At 34.9% G+C, this 16786-nt stretch overlaps 1 protein-coding gene across 5 annotated transcripts in view; it reads left to right on the top strand.

Moving 5' to 3' along the window:
• FYB1 (FYN binding protein 1) overlaps positions 1 to 16786 on the top strand; it is a 166398-nt gene that overhangs the window by 133836 nt on the left and 15776 nt on the right. For 4 of the 5 annotated variants that reach the window (XM_065905612.1, XM_065905610.1, XM_065905609.1 and 1 more), the window contains 8 exons: positions 545 to 665; positions 3270 to 3429; positions 3945 to 4089; positions 8666 to 8688; positions 9736 to 9802; positions 10815 to 10952; positions 12540 to 12565; positions 14500 to 14566. In XM_065905612.1, the coding sequence (XP_065761684.1) occupies positions 545 to 665; positions 3270 to 3429; positions 3945 to 4089; positions 8666 to 8688; positions 9736 to 9802; positions 10815 to 10952; positions 12540 to 12565; positions 14500 to 14566 (747 nt within the window). The remainder of the gene's footprint in view (positions 1 to 544; positions 666 to 3269; positions 3430 to 3944; positions 4090 to 8665; positions 8689 to 9735; positions 9803 to 10814; positions 10953 to 12539; positions 12566 to 14499; positions 14567 to 16786) is intronic. The other variant, XM_065905613.1, reaches the window with a different exon arrangement.

Below are 16786 nucleotides of genomic sequence, written 5' to 3'. Positions count from 1 at the left end.
GAATCCCAAAGTTTTAACCTGCTTAAGAAGAAAGACGTTAAAAAGAGTTTCCAAGTGGGTTTCTGGGTGGCCCAGGATTAAGAAATTTCTTAGCAAATGAGTGAAAATAAAAATGAGCATGTTCTCTTATTTTAGCTTTTGTTGATTCAAATATGTTAATCTTCCCTACCCAGAATTCAGCTAATTCTGAGTAAAGTTTCTAAACGAAGATTTGTACCTATGAGTATAAGTGAATATGTGTATGTGAACTTGACCAGTGAGTGTACTCTTGCTGACAGGCCGCGGGAACCTTTATAACAATGACTTCCACTTGCCCTCAGGGCTTGTAAAGGTAGCGGGGCCTTTGGAAGACATCCTCCTTTGAATGCCTCCGGCAGGTTTTAAAAACAGTCTCACACACCGAGGAATTTTGACAAGACTTAGCTTTGTGCCTTCACCTCTATTCCACATACTATCTTCTGTTTGGGGTAGGAACCTCTCTGAATAGTGAGCCCTAACACATAAATGCCTGCAGATACTGAAACAGCCAAATTTTTATCCACAGAGACACATCCAAAGAAAAAGAGAAGAAAAGGGAAAAGGAGGAAAAGAAGAGATTAGAGCTGGAGAAAAAAGAACAGAAAGAGAGAGAAAAGAAAGAACAAGAAATAAAGAAGAAATTTAAAGTAAGAGCTTGCTTGCTGATGGGTGAAAAAGAGTAACCTCTCTTTTTATAACTTTCGTACAAAAGGGGCACCATTTTTTGAAACCTTACATGGTTGGACAACTACTTAATCATTGTTTTCTATAGAGTAACTTCCTTCATAACAGTAATGTCTTTGTCTACTACACTCCATTATCCCTGCACTAAAAATGCAATACAATAAAATCCAAATAAAATATATGGCTTATAATTTGGATAAAATCTAAACAAAGTATGGTGGAAGCTCAGGAAATTTTATGTCAGTTGAGTGAATGAATACTCAGTTACTCAAATCCATTCTGATTCTCCTCGTTATGCACTTCATCGTACCTGGAAAATTCCATGGATGAAGGAGCCTAATGGGCTACAGTCCGAGGGGTTACGAAGAGTCAGACACGACTGAGCATTTCATATTAACCTACTCATAACATGGGCTCAGGACTACACGCATACATATCCCTGTGGCATGTATTATCATGGTGCATGGGACAGAAGTGCCTCTGGATTAAGCAGACCTGTCTCAATAAAACTCCGTGAGTCACCCTGACCGATGCTGTCTAGACCTGATGCACATCTATGCCTTTACTTTAAGCCTATGTACATGCTGACTTCTCATACCTTCTGTTTCTCCTTCCTCATTGACCTCTGTCTTCTCTGATCTTTCATTCTAACTGAATGACTCCTATTACTACCACCGCTACCACTGTACTTGCTGGCTATACTCTCTTGGATAGGCTTTGATGACATGGCCCATCTGGTATGGGTCTGGTATGTCAGCTATATTTAGAGTGATTATCTAGTCACAAAACTATTCTTCACTTTGAAAAGGATTCATATCAAGTTTCCTTTAAATATTTAGTTCCTCCAGAACATTTAATATATGGTTTGAATTATAAAAATCTGGCTTATATATAATTTCCCAGTGTATTGATTATAGTGAAACAAAGATGCAACAGCGGGGTGCAGGGAAAATGTAAAACTTAGACTCAGTTGGACAGATGTGGATTCAAATTCCAGCTACATTTGTGAGTTATATAATCATGGGCAAATTGCTAAACTTCTCTGAACCTCAGATTCTTATTTTTAAAGTGAGTAGATGATATTTCTCCTGAAAGTTTGCTATGGGATTAAATAAAATAATACATGGTGTCTATTATAGGTTCTCATTCAGTTTTGCTTACTATATATAAGCAAAAGTAAGGTTGCAATACGAATATTAAAATATTTTACTCATACAGAATGTATGGCTACCAATGTTCATAGTTTTCAAGTGGAAAATGTGGAAAGTTAATTTCTTAAATGAAAATCTTTATAAGATACTTTTTATGAAGAGATTGTTTATAGTTTTGAAGGAATTAGGTGAAGCTTTTCCTTGTGGGGTTGTTTTTTTTTTTTTTTTTTTGGAGAAGCCAATTTTGGATGGTTTCACTCATTTATTCAAATAATACTTGTTAGTAAGAAAAAGATAAGATATGAAATCACACCACCAAACATGAACTCAAACATTTGTCAAGACTAGGACTTTACATGCTATATTCCTTCCACAAAATTGTTGATAGTTGTTCAAATTAAATAAATAAATGTGAGAACTGTTATACAGTTCCACATTTCATTAATTCTATGACAAAATATTTCACATTTTAAAATTCTGAAATTAGGATGCATTGTAACATTGTTGGCACATCAAAGTTTAAATCAAGCTAGTTTACTTTCTTGGTAGTATATAATTAATGATGGTATCTCACAGTTCATCACATCACAAGTTCAATAAATAAAGTAGAGCTTCTTCAAAAATCATGATGCATATTTGCATATCAAAAGATTCAAGAAATTCTGTTGAAAGACAAAAGATTAGGAAATTAGGACTTTAGGATTCATGGACTCTAAACTAGATTACTCCTCTGCTGTCAAGAAACCACTGTACTATTCAGGATATTAATTATAAAAACATCACATAATATTGGTTTGCTATTTTTTTTATTCACAAAGCTATTTCTAAAGTGTTACCTTGTTTATAGCAGGTAACGTCTACTCCAAGTTTATAGATAGCAAGTACCATGAAGTCGAAAAAAGGAAAGAAAATGTTTTTCTCACAAGTACGACCTACCACCACTACTAATCCTTCTCTCTCTTGTTATTTTAAGCCTGCAGAGAACCATCAGAATAACTGCACAAAGCAGAGAGGGAAGTAACCTCTGTCTAGTAAGCAGAACACCAGCATACCCCATAAAAACACATAGCACCCAGCATGTCGCATACATAAGTGGTGGTTGGTTTTCAGTCACTTCCTCTTCAAATCTTTCACAGAGTTCCCGAGGTCAACAGATCACTGCTGTTCTCTCCTGGCCCCTGAGCATGTGCGTACCTATTCTTTGCTGGTTCTGTCTGACCTCTGCAATTTTCCCCTTGCCCCTCCTATAAGAACCCTCACCAGAAATAACATTCACCCTCAACTTCTAGTTCAAACCTGTAAATGCTGGTAATAAGCAGGTTAGCAAGCGGTGGACCTAGTCTTTCAAAACTGCATTCCTTAAGGATTTCCTGAATAGTAAGAAGCTGGTTGTGATTTTTTTTTCCCTCTTTGCAGCTAACAGGTCCTATTCAAGTCATCCATCAAGCAAAAGCTTGCTGTGATGTCAAAGGAGGAAAGAATGAACTGAGCTTCAAGCAAGGAGAGAATATTGAAATAATTCGCATCACAGACAACCCTGAAGGAAAATGGCTGGGCAGAACAGCCAGGGGGTCATGTGAGTGCATATTTTTCTATGACTTCAAAGTGTTTTCTTTTGAGCCAATCTTAACCTGAAAATTCTTCCAAAGCTAGTCATAGTGTTAAGTTGCGTTATGCTACATAGCATAAGTAGCATTATGTTACAGAGTAGACAAAAATAGGGAGATTTTAAATGACAAACATAGCTCCATCTTCACCTCATTGGTGTAATATTTTTAGTTGGGAAAAAATGTAAATATAATATCCCAAGGAGGAGCAAAGAGTATTAGGTTCTTCATTGATGTTAAAAAGCAAAAATGTTTCTTCTGAATCACTTTAGAACCTTGAAAACAGAGGCTAGACTTACCCCAAAGCACATCATGAGACTTTGACAAAGCACAGTGACATTGTGTCAGCAAGTCTTTAAGTCAGAATTGCAAGCAAAGAAATAAAGGGAAATTTTAAAAAGAAAGTGTACAATTGACATTTTATTCACAACTCTATGATATTTAAACTGCAGTTATCTAACATAAATTGTTCCCCTTTTGGTAGATGGCTATATTAAAACAACAGCTGTAGAGATTGACTATGACTCCTTGAAACGGAAAAAAGGCTGTCTCGGTGCTCTTTCATCAAGACCTTTTGAAGATGACCAGGAAGTGTATGATGACGTTGCAGAGCAGGAAAATGTCAGCAGGTATATGTAAAAACAAATTGGAAAGCAAATCAAACTATCTCTTTGTCAGAGATTGTGGGTTTTAAGATGCTAGAATTTTATTTTCCTAATTTCCTACTACTTTCTATCACTAAATTAAACTACTGGTAAATTAAATTAATTTACCACTAAATTAAATCACTTCAATATGGATGATAACTCATTTGAAACTCTATAGTCTTTCATTTTATTCTTTGGCTATTTGTGTTGAACACTACTTGAAATGCAATGGGCCATTGGCAGATGTGTTGTCAATACAATATACTGTTTTGCAATATTCATTCTGATTTGACTTTAAGGATATGCCTAGAATACATATGACTTTGTAAAATATGAAGCGTGAGATATAAAAGTTAGCTCTAAAAATATAAAATATTTTTCTCTGAAATCTGAGTATAAATGTTTGTCATTGTTATTTGAAAATATAACAAATAGAAATGCTTTTTTATGACATCTTTGCTCTTTAAGAGTAAGAATGTAAAAGCTCAATCCGCTATGATCTCCAGCAATCAACTAAGGGTTCAACTTTCCTTTGGACCTTGTGACCTTCCCCAGAAAAATTACAGGACCGTCTTTCTGGGGCAGAGGGACAGATCAAGACATCCTTTCCAGAGGAACCAAAGAGGAGGGCAAACTTCTCTCTCATACTTTCCTTCTCTTGCTTCTCCGTCTCCAGCTCCCTTTATAGTGCCTCCTCTTCTGTCTCTTTCTCCTACCTCTGATCTTCCTTGTTCTTTTTTTTTTTCTTCCTTTTCTGTTTTCCTTTCATTCCTTCTTTCCTCGAATATCTCCCTTTCCTGGTAGAGCCATAATCCCCTTAAAGGAAGGAAAAGGAGAAGGAAAATCTCCAACCCAGCGAAGAATCCTCATTTTTCTATGCCCACTTGGTGAAACCGGGAAACCTTCGCACATGATCTATGCAAGATCTTCATTTGAGAAAAAAATGTGTCTGCATTCTGTATAAGTCAAATTTCAAAGTAAAAAATGTTTTTATGATTAAGCATTCTAAAAATGTAAAATGATCAAAATAGAAATACATTAATATTTATTAATACTAATAGTTATGAAACATATAAAGAATTAAATTTCCCTTTTACGGTCTTGAGCTTATGGCATCAGTTAAACTTATATTGCTTTCTGGAAGTTCATCATTCTAAAATGACTGATAGCAATGCTGTCTTAACATATTATGATCATAAATTATGCAGTATATATCAAAACATACCATGTATGCACTGGAGTTTACAGATTGTAAATTGACCTTAGTAATAAGAAACACCTTGACCTACTTTGAAGTTAGCAAATGTCAAATTTGATGTCAGAGTTCCAAATGGCCATATTCTGAGAGTTACAGAATTTTCTAAACATGAGTATGTCTTACCATGTATGTTATCAGCATATATACCTTATGTTGGGCTTCCCTGGTGGCTCAGATGGCAGAGTCTGCCTGAGATCCCCTGGAGAAGGAAACGACAACCCACTCCAGTATCCTTGCCTGGAAAATCCCATGGATGGAGGAGCCCAGCACACTATAATCCATGGGGTTGCAAAGTGTTGGACACGACTGAACAATGTCACTGCACCTTATGTTTGTCTTTTATCTTTTTAAAAAAAACACAATTTCTCTCATTTTGGAATTAAGGAACTCCAGTGAGATATATATATATATATATGTGTATATATATATATATATATATATATATATTTACACTGATGAAAATACTGAAAAAATAAATAAATCCACAAAAAAGGGATAATATCCTTAAAATGAAGCATTATCTTCATGACAAGTGACTGTTTCCCAAAACTAATGCTATTACCATTTCCATTTTAACTAGTCTGTACATACCACAGGGCTTCCCAGATGGTTCAGCAGTAAAGAATCCACCTGCCAATGCAGGAGACCCAGGTTTGATCCCTGGGTCGGGAAGATCCCCTGGAGGATGAAATGGCAGCCCACTCCAGTATTCTTGCCTGGGGAGTCCCATGAACAGAAGAGCGTGGCAGGCTACATATAGTCCAGGGGTTGCGAAGAGTCGGACACGACTTAGTGACTAAATCACCACCACCATACATACCACAGCTCTACAAGACATCTCCAGTTAGTAAACATGAAGCAGCAAAGGAACCTTCTATTTAATAAAATGGGGTTAGAGGAAGTGTATAGCTTTACTGATTAATATTTTAAACAAGTATAGCACCACAATATTTCCTAGCATCTATTCCTTCTTTATGCATATTTAATAAGAAGAGACATCACTTCTACACAAGTTGTTTTTTTTTTTTTTTTGAAACTACAGCTGCTGCTGGCAGAGATCTTATAACAGAACATGCTTTGTCCTTAGTAGAACAAGGAAAGATGCTGAGTATAGCTGGCAGCTTGTCCTGGCAAGAATAAGAGAAAGCACCATCCTCTCCCCTCCCTCCCCCAGATACCTCCTGGCTCCTATCAGGAGGTTCTTGACCAGTTCTTTCCCAATTTCTCCAGGTTAGGAGAATCAACAGTATACCCCACACTCTGAGAGCAGACAGGAGGCTTAAAAAACACAGGTCCTGGCAGCTGTTCTTCTCCCTTCTCAATGAAGCAGGTTTTGTTTTTTTTTATAATAAAAGTGAAAAGTTGAACAAAAGGAAATTACAAGTGCAAATACCACTCCTTTGTCATATAAAAAACTTTTCTTCTAGGTGTGTTTTCCAACCTTTTTCCTGCCATTTATCCTTTCCTCTTTCTCTTTCCTGGTCTTTTCTCACATTCTCCTTCCCTTCCCTCTAGCTCACCAGATCAATGGTTTATATTCCAAAGAGAAAATGAAGAACTGCTCTAGAAATCAAATAATATATAGTGGCTTTGTTCCTGATTGCAGTTCTTTGGAAATTGGGTATGAAATCTCCAAGGTGGAATATGTTGTATTTGCCAGAAGTGGCAGCCAACCCAAATTGGCAGTTTTTCTCATAATTTTAAATGCTTGCTTCATGCTCAGAGGAAAGTGTTGAAGACAGTGAGTGTGAAAATAGTTTGTAAGCAAGTAGCAAATATACTTAAGCTTCATCAAAAATCACTTCTATTTGTATAGTAAGACATTTATAGTGTGTTTTTCTCCAAAATTCCATTAGTGAAAGTACTTTTTATTTCTAGATCAACAGTAGACTTCAAAATTATTCTGACTTTAAGGCTAAGGATCACATATGATGTATAAATATACTATATGATTGTAATATCAGATATCTGTTCTTGGAAGATTATCTAAAAGGCAAAAATGATGACACGGCGGGCACAGTGAGGTGTAGTCAAAATGATGTCGTCCATACAGGAAAGTGGGACACTGAGATTCTTGTGTCATTTTTTCAATTAATCAAAAGTGGACATGGTCATGTCACTTCATTTCTCAGAGCCTCAATTTTTTTCGGCAAAATGAACTAAATGACTTCCTTTGCTTTCTATAATTCACAGTCTAGTGGGGAAATGGGCAAGAAAACAATTATAAGATAGGGGAGGTATGGAATGTTATAGAAAGAAATGTAAAATGCAGAAATATAGGTTTAGAAAATTAGGAGCTACACTCTACAAAGGCCCCACGAATAGGATTTCAAATTTTTTTTTAAGTATCCCCTTTGTAAAAAATGTAATGCTATTAGACTAAGAGTTAAATGCTGTAATTGTAAGATATTGAGAGGAAATTGAATTTAATGCAGTAATGGTTCTAGAATAATACTCTCTTTTTTTAATAAGTCCATGTATGGAGTGATGTAATACTATATAATCTGAAAATTGCCTTATGGTAAAATGCTAGAAACAAACAATATCATGTTTAGAAAACTTTATGGAGTACTGAATCTCACTTGATTCTTATTAGTTTTTTTTTTTTTTTTTTGCTTAGGTACTACTTATCTATTACAATAAGGAACAATTTTTATTCCTTTTCACATATAACATCTAATAACTTTTTTCTAATTAAAAAGTAGCTGATTTACAATATTATATTAGTTTCAGGTATACAAGTGATTTGATGTTTTTATAAGTTATACTGCATTTAAAGTTATTATAGAATATTGACTATATTCTCTATACTGTACAATATATCCATATAGCTTATTTATTTTATACATAGTAGTTTGTACTCCTTAAACCCCCACCCCCACCCCAACACTGGTAACCAGTAGTTTGTTCTCCATATCTGTGTCTCTTTTTGTTTTGTAATATTCATTTGTTTTATTTTTTAGATTCCATATGTAAGTGACAACATACAGTATTTGTCTCTCTGACTTATTACACTAAATATAATACCCCACAGGTCCACTGGTATTGTTGCAAATAGCAAAATCTCATTCTTTTATGGCTGAATAACATTCCATCGTGTTTATACACTATGTCTTCTTTATCTACTCATCTGTTGGTGGACATTTAGGTTGTTTTTGTATCTTGACAATTGTAAATAACATCCTGATAACTGTTGACTGGAATGTTATTTTTTCTGTCATTTAACTGCTCAATATGTACTTCCTTTCCTGATAGCTAAATAATTAAGATATCAATTAATGTCTACTCTTTTTCTCCTAGCCACAGTCAGAGTGGAAGTGGAGGTAAGCTACACACTTTTATCAGTTTCTCAAGTCTTCGACGTTCTTGTATATATTAATGACAAAATGCTCTTGTTTGCAAATAGTGAGGAGGATCTTAATGTGGTGGAAAGAACAATGGACTGGGAATCAATGACATGGAGTCCAGTCCTGGCCACTGAGTGACCCTGAGCAAGTCACTTCTTTCTTCCACGTGGGGTGACTCCACTTCCAGTGTGCTCAGGGCAGTCTTGATTTGTGCCAGTTGTCTGAGCACAATTTCTAGTAGTATCCCCCTTCACTTTCAGAAATGTCCCTATTTGGATGATACCTTACAGTCACTATAGTATGACTCCTAAAGACTTCTCATTATCCCATCAACAAAATAAGGGTTGCTAATACCTGGCAGTGCTGAAATTCTCATCTTAAAAATCTAATTTCAACTTTATTGCACATATTTTTACAAAGAAGGTAGTCAGTAAACATTTGTTAAATAAATATTTGTCAAATAGCAAACATAGGATAACAAATCAAGCAAAGGTTTAACTTTTAAAATATTACTTTGATGAAATGAAATAAAGAAATGAAAAAGTCATCTTCCGTTCTTTTCTTTGTCCCAGCTCCCATCAATGTTTACAGTCACTTTTCATTAGCTTTCCTTTAGTTACATCTTGATCAATGCTTTTTTCTGAATGTCTCCTTAGTATTAAGTTTTTCTTATCAACTTTTCCCTTCTTTTTCCACATAAATTTTAACTCCATCCTCTGTTTAATTTTACTTTTTCTCAGTTATTTCCCCCACTTCTGTCACCTCCAGTGCATAGTACTCTATATCATCCCTCATATTTTTACAGTTCACTTCTAAGAATTCCTTATAAAATAATGTTAAAAAATTAATTTACCTCTGTGTAAGAGTGGGAAAATAAAGCTATTTTAATTTAAATAATTGCTATAAAAATAAGATGTTCTCTGCATATTATTTCACATAAGACATTTATTATCAAATTTTGAGTGAGCATTTGTGACCAAATTACAAAATTAACAGATTTTTTCCCCCCTAATTCACATGAAGGGATGTTCCCACCTCCCCCAGATGATGATATTTATGATGGGATAGAAGAGGAGGATGCTGCTGATGGGTAAGAATAATCAGCTTAATTGCCTCTTTGCAAAATATTATATATACTGAAATTGTCACTGGTTTTGATTTCTAGTTAGAATAAAAAGCAGAAAGTAGCGTTCCCTGTTACATAACCAAAAATGTTTGATTAACAGCAATGGCAAATGAGGAATTGTAATTATACCACACTTCAAATGAAGTGGTATGTTTGTTTGGAATATACCACTTGGAACCTTGACAACTATGTCACAAGGAGTGAAATGGAAAAGGGGTAAGGGTTACTAGTATTCAACTTTTCCCAATCATTTATTTATCAATCAATACTTCATTTTTGTGACAATCTCTGGGAAGTTAATAGTTGCATGGCTAGCCTTTGTGTAATAATCATGTGCTGTGCTATGCTTGGTCGCTCAGTTGTGTCCAGCTCTTTGCGACCCCATGGACTGCAGCCCGCCAGGCTCCTCTGTCCACGGGGATCCTCCAGGCAAGAGTACTGGAGTGGGTTGCCATACCCTCCTCCAGAGGATCTTCCCAACCCAGGAATTGAGCCCAGGTCTCCTGCATCGCAGGTGGATTCTTTACCATCTGAACCACCAGGGAAGCCCTTGTATAATAATCATAGTTGTAAGCAATCCAAATAAATTGAGATCATATGTTTATCTGTGGCTGTGTGTGGCAATATTGAAAACTTAATCCTTTAGGTGTTTAAACTTTTGAAGTGGTGCATTTTAAAATTTAAATACATATTTTAAAATTTTAATCTAATAGCAACTTACTTTTAATCATAGCAAAGCTAAATTGATGTTTAAAACTTTTGACTCAGCTCACTGGTTTAAGAAACAAGGTTTAAGAAATCTACCAAATAGGAGAAAATAACTTGCCTACTATTTACCTAGTCACAGCAGTATTCAAAGACCATGACTTATAAACTTAATAGCTTCATCTTGTTGAATACAATAAGTAGCTTACAACCTGAATGATCAACACAGTATAATTTTAAAAAGTCTGATCAATGCCTGCATGCTCCAAAGCTCCACACTACAGGTTGAAGAGAAGAGTAACACCTGGTCCTGGGGGATTTTGAAGATGTTAAAGGGAAAAGATGACAGAAAGAAAAGTATACGAGAGAAACCTAAAGACTCTGAGTCAGACAATGATGAAGGTTCATCGTAAGAGTCAACCAACCACCAAATCCAGTGCACAATAACTACACTAATAATTTAATCAAAAGCTACTAATATTTTATAACCAATAACCAAATTCTGACAGTCTTAAGAAATTTTAATGTGTTTTTCCATTAGTCATTCTAGTCTCATTTATTGTGTCACTTTTAAACTCGTGCATTTACGTAAAATCATCATATGTGTCAAAAATGTATTTTGCTTTCCTTTCAAACATGCACAAATCCACACGCATACATACACTCAACCTCCATTTAGTAGGACCTTTTTTTAAGCTGTAAATCACATCTAAAAGGTCACAATTCCAACACTACATTTTATTATATAATATTTTATACTGACTATTCAAAATATACATTCTCTTTTAAAAGTTAATTTATAGGAAAAAAAAAAAGGACAAAATTTGGAATTCCTTTACTCTAAGTACAGTATCTAAAGTCTTTGTAACTTTCACAATAATGATATAGTAATTCCACTTGAATTACATGTTTGTCCTATACTAAAATCATTCTAACTATCTTCAGTTTGTATAAATAAGATTAAAGCATACATTTTATCTTTCTATACAAAAATAATCCTTTAGTATAAGTTCCATGTGTGTAAATTTGAAGGATCTTAAGTATACCCAAAATTTTATTGTTTTATATATGCTAATAGACTCACCACACTTGAACAGAAGTCTTTATAAGATGTCAATTACACATAGAATTCCTAATTTTAAATCCTTTTGTGAGACACTAAAACAATACTCATTAAACGAGATACTTAAAATTGTAAGTAAACATAGCAAATCTTCTCTTCATGTATAATTACTCATATGTAGTCCTCACTTAGAAATAAAAGCAAATTTTTTTTTTTACTCAATAACACACCAGCTAATTCTGATTTTAAATCACTTTTACTAATGACCTGTCACACTTTAGTGTAACTGTGCACCATTCTTCCAGTTATGTGTGTATGTGTGTTTAAAGTTCAGAAAGTAATAAAAACAAAGGTCTTTTTCTGTTGCAACTAAAAGTCACCCAATCCTGATTTCAGATCACTTCTATTAATAAGTTCTCACTCTCTAGTTTCAGTGGATATTCCTCTCTTATTCACCATTCTTCTGTTTGGGGATATATGTGTAGATATTATCAAACAATATTATGTCATACTATGATCTTCATATGACCATACAATATTATGGTCAGTTTTCATCGGAAGCTACACTGCACTGACTCTAAAATATTTAGACCATTTCATTACTCTGGTATGCTAATATGCCCAAACTTCATAGAACAAATTCAAAAACATTGGTCCAATGGCTGTTAGAAAAATAAGCCACTGGATGTCATGATTCTTGATTTGTTTGGCCAATACCAGAGTTCACGAAAAGTCTTGCTAAATTCCAAATTGACTGACAAAATCTTGGGACTCAGCAGAGAAATGGAGGATGAGAAAGGAATAATACTCAACAGATTAATTAGCCTTTGTAAGCCTCAAGGCTGTTATTTATTCATGCCCTTCCTAAATAAAAGACTCAATTTCTGTTTTTATATTGGTCTGATTATAATTAAGTTCTCATTTTCTTTCCAGTTTCCCTTCTCCTCCTAAACAAGTGGGTAAGTAATAAAAACTAATTGTGTTAATATATTTTATATCTCGCTTCTTGCAGATAGGGTAGCAGAAGTGATCGCTTTAGTCACGCTATTCGAATTAAAGTCCTGACTCTGAAAATAATAAACTGTATAACTTTGTCAAGTAACTGCACCTGGGATGGTCACAGTTTCTCAACAGTAAAATAGTGGGGAAAGGAAATTTTTAACTATCTGTGACTTTTAAACAGTTCTTCCAGTCACAGGATCACTATGGAGAAAGGGACAAGTGAGTAGAGATGGGCCCCAACAGTCCTCATGGATCCCACCCCAATTTAGTCAGAGTTTGATGTTATTAGATTTCCGCAAAAAGAATTCTAAATACATGCCACACTATGTGCAACCAAGATCCTTCTGAATCTAAATTTCTTTGATTTTTAAAATTGTATCATTTATATTATCTTTGGAAATTTTTCCACTGGTAAATGTAAAATAGGGTTTTTTTTGTACAATTTTGATCATCTTATTTTTTTACCCCTGCTGAGACTTAAAGAATTTTTCTTAAATTTCATTTGAACAAAATAAAATGTCTTGCAAGAATATTAAGAGGTTTTCAAAAAGTTTATTTTATTCTATAAATAAATTGAAAATGCAAACAAAACACAAAGATAATCTATTTTTCCAGGCTGTTTATCTGACTTTGTTTTCATCTAACAATTTGAAAATATGTAAGGCTGTAGCTCAAATTGATTAATAACTGATGATAAACTTATATCTTAACCTATAATTTTTAAAAAGTACTCAAGAAAGTTAGCTCCACAAAGAGTAGGTATAAAATGGAACAAATGTGATTAATTAAGTAAAAAATGTATTGCTCGTTTTGATTTCTTTTGCCTTTAATTTTGTCCTAAGTGCATGTGCATGGAACAGTAATTTTTCCTCTTCTGAATATCAATGATATGTCATTATTTTTTATATATTTATTCTAGATTGTTCATGTAGCTTAACAAGTTTTCATACTGTGAAATTAGTTAATCTGAGTGGAAGGAAAATATGCACATATAAATACAGCATGTATATGTGTGTACATATATACAGAACAAGGGGGAGTTAAAGGAAATCAAATTCTTGCCACTATTAGAGAGCATTTTAAACTTTCTGTGCTAATCATTCCTTAAAACGTTTGTACTCCTTTCAAGCCATCTCGTAAGCTTAATTTGCTGTGGGGCAACTTAATAGGTACAGAAAGGAAGCACTGCCCCTAACTTTAATAACAAGAAGTCTAGAAGGAAGAAAAGTGTCTGGATTGGAAAAATCCTTGAGGCAATTAAGGTCATAGCCACTTTTCCACCAATACTGATTCTCAAAACCTTCTGGTATCACAAGCACCTTTTATTTTCAGGTACTGCCACAGATAATATTACTATAAGGTAAAAGTTAATGAAGAACAGATCAGTGAGTAAAAAAGAGTCATAGACAAATCGATAGATAAGTAATAGATACAAAGATAAAGACATAGCCATATATCTATGGCTAAGTAAAATGATAGATATTATCATAGCACCCCAAAGGTAAGTTTCTTGAGTACTTTTTAAATATCTTTACCTGCTGCTGATGGCCAGTAATATTGACTTGTTTGTCAACAATCAACTGATCCTGCCGTTCATCATACTTGTGGATCTTCAGCTAATCTCAGTTACTATTTGAGGGTTTTTTCCTGACAGCAGTAGTTATAATCATTGTCACTGTTGTTGCTGAGGGAACTTTAACACAAGCATCAAGGAAGAGAAAAATCTTTCCTCTTTAAAGAAAAGGTGATGCATCCGGAGAAATGTACAGAGGCCTCAGGGAAAGATATTTTGTTGTCCTCAAAACAATCTTTATATTAAAAACATCATTAAATGCTCATATCAAAATGTCCACTAACAGTGTTTCACCATTTGCTATTCTGTCTTTGTTAGACATGGGAGATGAAGTTTATGACGATGTGGATGCCTCTGATTTCCCTCCTCCCCCAATAGAGATAAGGTAATTAAAATGTTCTCATTACTGTGAAGTAATGAAAATCAGACAGTTCAAGAGCATTCAACTGGACAAAACCCCAGCAGGGTGCATTTGTACTATGTGCCATCCTGTTGGCTCTGTCCTCCTCTCCCTGATCCCGGCTCTGACGTCTCTGCCAGGTTGGTGAATGGATGGATAGCCCAGGTCCTCCTCCTCTTTCTCTCTCTCCCCTCCCCCACTTTTCTCCCTTCCCCTCCCCCACTTCCCCAGTGGTCCTTCTGGTCCCCTGGTCATCCTCTGCCCTGTGACTCACCAATGTCTATGTTCATGTATTCTCTCATTTACTGGGAAAATATCTGAAAGCCTGGTAGCAATTGATCTCACTAATTCATCCCCTCCCTTTATTTTTACTTTTTCCCAAACACTGTTTGTCTTGAAGACACTGCTTAATTTGTATCTCAAATCCTAACCCACCTGCTTCAAGCCTCCTCTGTCCTCCTCAAGAAGATTGTTTCTTTCTGTGAAAAAAATGAGAGCAGGATTTGTATTTTGAAAGGACTTTTAACAGTTATGTCATATTTTTACAAAAGCATCAGATTCTCAAAGGTTCCATTCAAACTAACAACAACAAAAACAGTCAACAGTCAATCGTGACATTCTTTAGTTTCCCTAAGGCTTCAATTTAATTTTAGACAAAAATTGTAAGAAAATCTAAAATCAAGTACCTTTTGAAAATTCTTCTGAAATTGAATGTAACAGGGTAGAATGCTTTCTTGTGCTCCAGTGAGTATGGGAGATGATCTGATACATGCTAAAAGGAAGAACACCTTTAACTTTTTCAAGAAAAAAAAAGATGAATAAAAAGATCTCAGAATTGATCAGTTAAAGGATGAAAGTAACATCACTGGAATATAGTAAGTGGTGTCTTCTGAGCTATACTGGTAAAAAAAAAATGCATGAGGGAACTCTAAGTAAATATTTATTTTTTACCAACATTGTTAAACTAATTTTATGGAACAAGAGGCAGTGTCAAGATCAAAGAAACTGAGGGGGAAATATGTTGTTATTTATATATGATGATCAAGTTCCACAGGCAAAACACACCAGAAATGTGAAAGGAGAATCATTCTCCTTTTTTAGTGCTCCATGAAAGGAAAATCTAATAGTCCTCACCATAAGGAAGTCGCCTCTATCCCTGATAGTTTTAAATGCATTTTTGTGCTTAATATTACTGTAGAAATGCCACCACATTCCATTAAATAGCTCTCTAGGAACCCAGAGTCATCCACTGGCCCTTTTCTTTAAGCAAAATAAGCCCCAGATGATTCAACATTATGCAATATGGACTCTTCTTTCCCATTGCTTGTTTTCAGAGTTTAAGACAATTGTGTATTCTCTAACATAGCATTGCATTTTTAAAAATAAATTTCAATAAATTATCTTTCAAGAGAACTTGTGGGGCCTTTTTAACATTCATGTGTGTTCTGATTGCTCCAGTGTGCTAATCTGGGCCAGAGATTCCATCACTGCCCAGGACACAGGCAGACAGAAGATTATATCGTTTAGTTGCTCAGTTGGGTCCGACTCTTTCCTACCCTATGGACTGTAGCCCACCAGGTTCCTCTGTCCATGGAATCTCCCAGGCAAGAATACTGGAATGGGTTGCCATTTCCTCCTCCAAGGATCTTTCCAACCCAAGGGTGGAATCTGTGTCTCCTGCATTAGCAGGCAGATGTTTTACTACTGAGCCAGCAGGGAAGCCTGCAGACAAAAGGCGCTGAGGGACAGTGCAGAACTTAGGGCAGGACAGTGTATACTAATTCACTTCCCAGTGAATAAACTCAATTCTAAGATTGAAAAAAAGACTCAAACATTTTAAATAGCTCAGTTACAAACAAAGCTTTATCTTAGGTAATCAAAATAAAAATTAATATCAGTGTTTAAAAATTGTCATTATTCACAAATATTCTGCTTTTTAAAATTCCTTCCTACAGAGATTCACAGCCTTTTCCTAACAACCATATTTAATCCTGGGGAATGGTTCACAACCTTGGTTGCAGATAAAATTACCTGGGAGCTGTTAAAATATATGTGTCGGTACCTGGACCTCACTCAACCTAATTAATTAGAATTTTTAATTAATTTAATGTAATTAAAATTTCTAGGATTTAGACAAGGAAAGTGGTATCTTTAAAAAACTTTCCAGGTGATCCTATTTCTGACCGGGCTGGAGAATCACTACCT

This window comes from Muntiacus reevesi, chromosome 14, assembly GCF_963930625.1.
Source record: "Muntiacus reevesi chromosome 14, mMunRee1.1, whole genome shotgun sequence".
Lineage (NCBI taxonomy): Eukaryota > Metazoa > Chordata > Mammalia > Artiodactyla > Cervidae > Muntiacus > Muntiacus reevesi.
The sequence above is the reverse complement of the archived record's forward strand: the minus strand, read 5'-3'. Positions and strand labels throughout refer to the sequence as shown.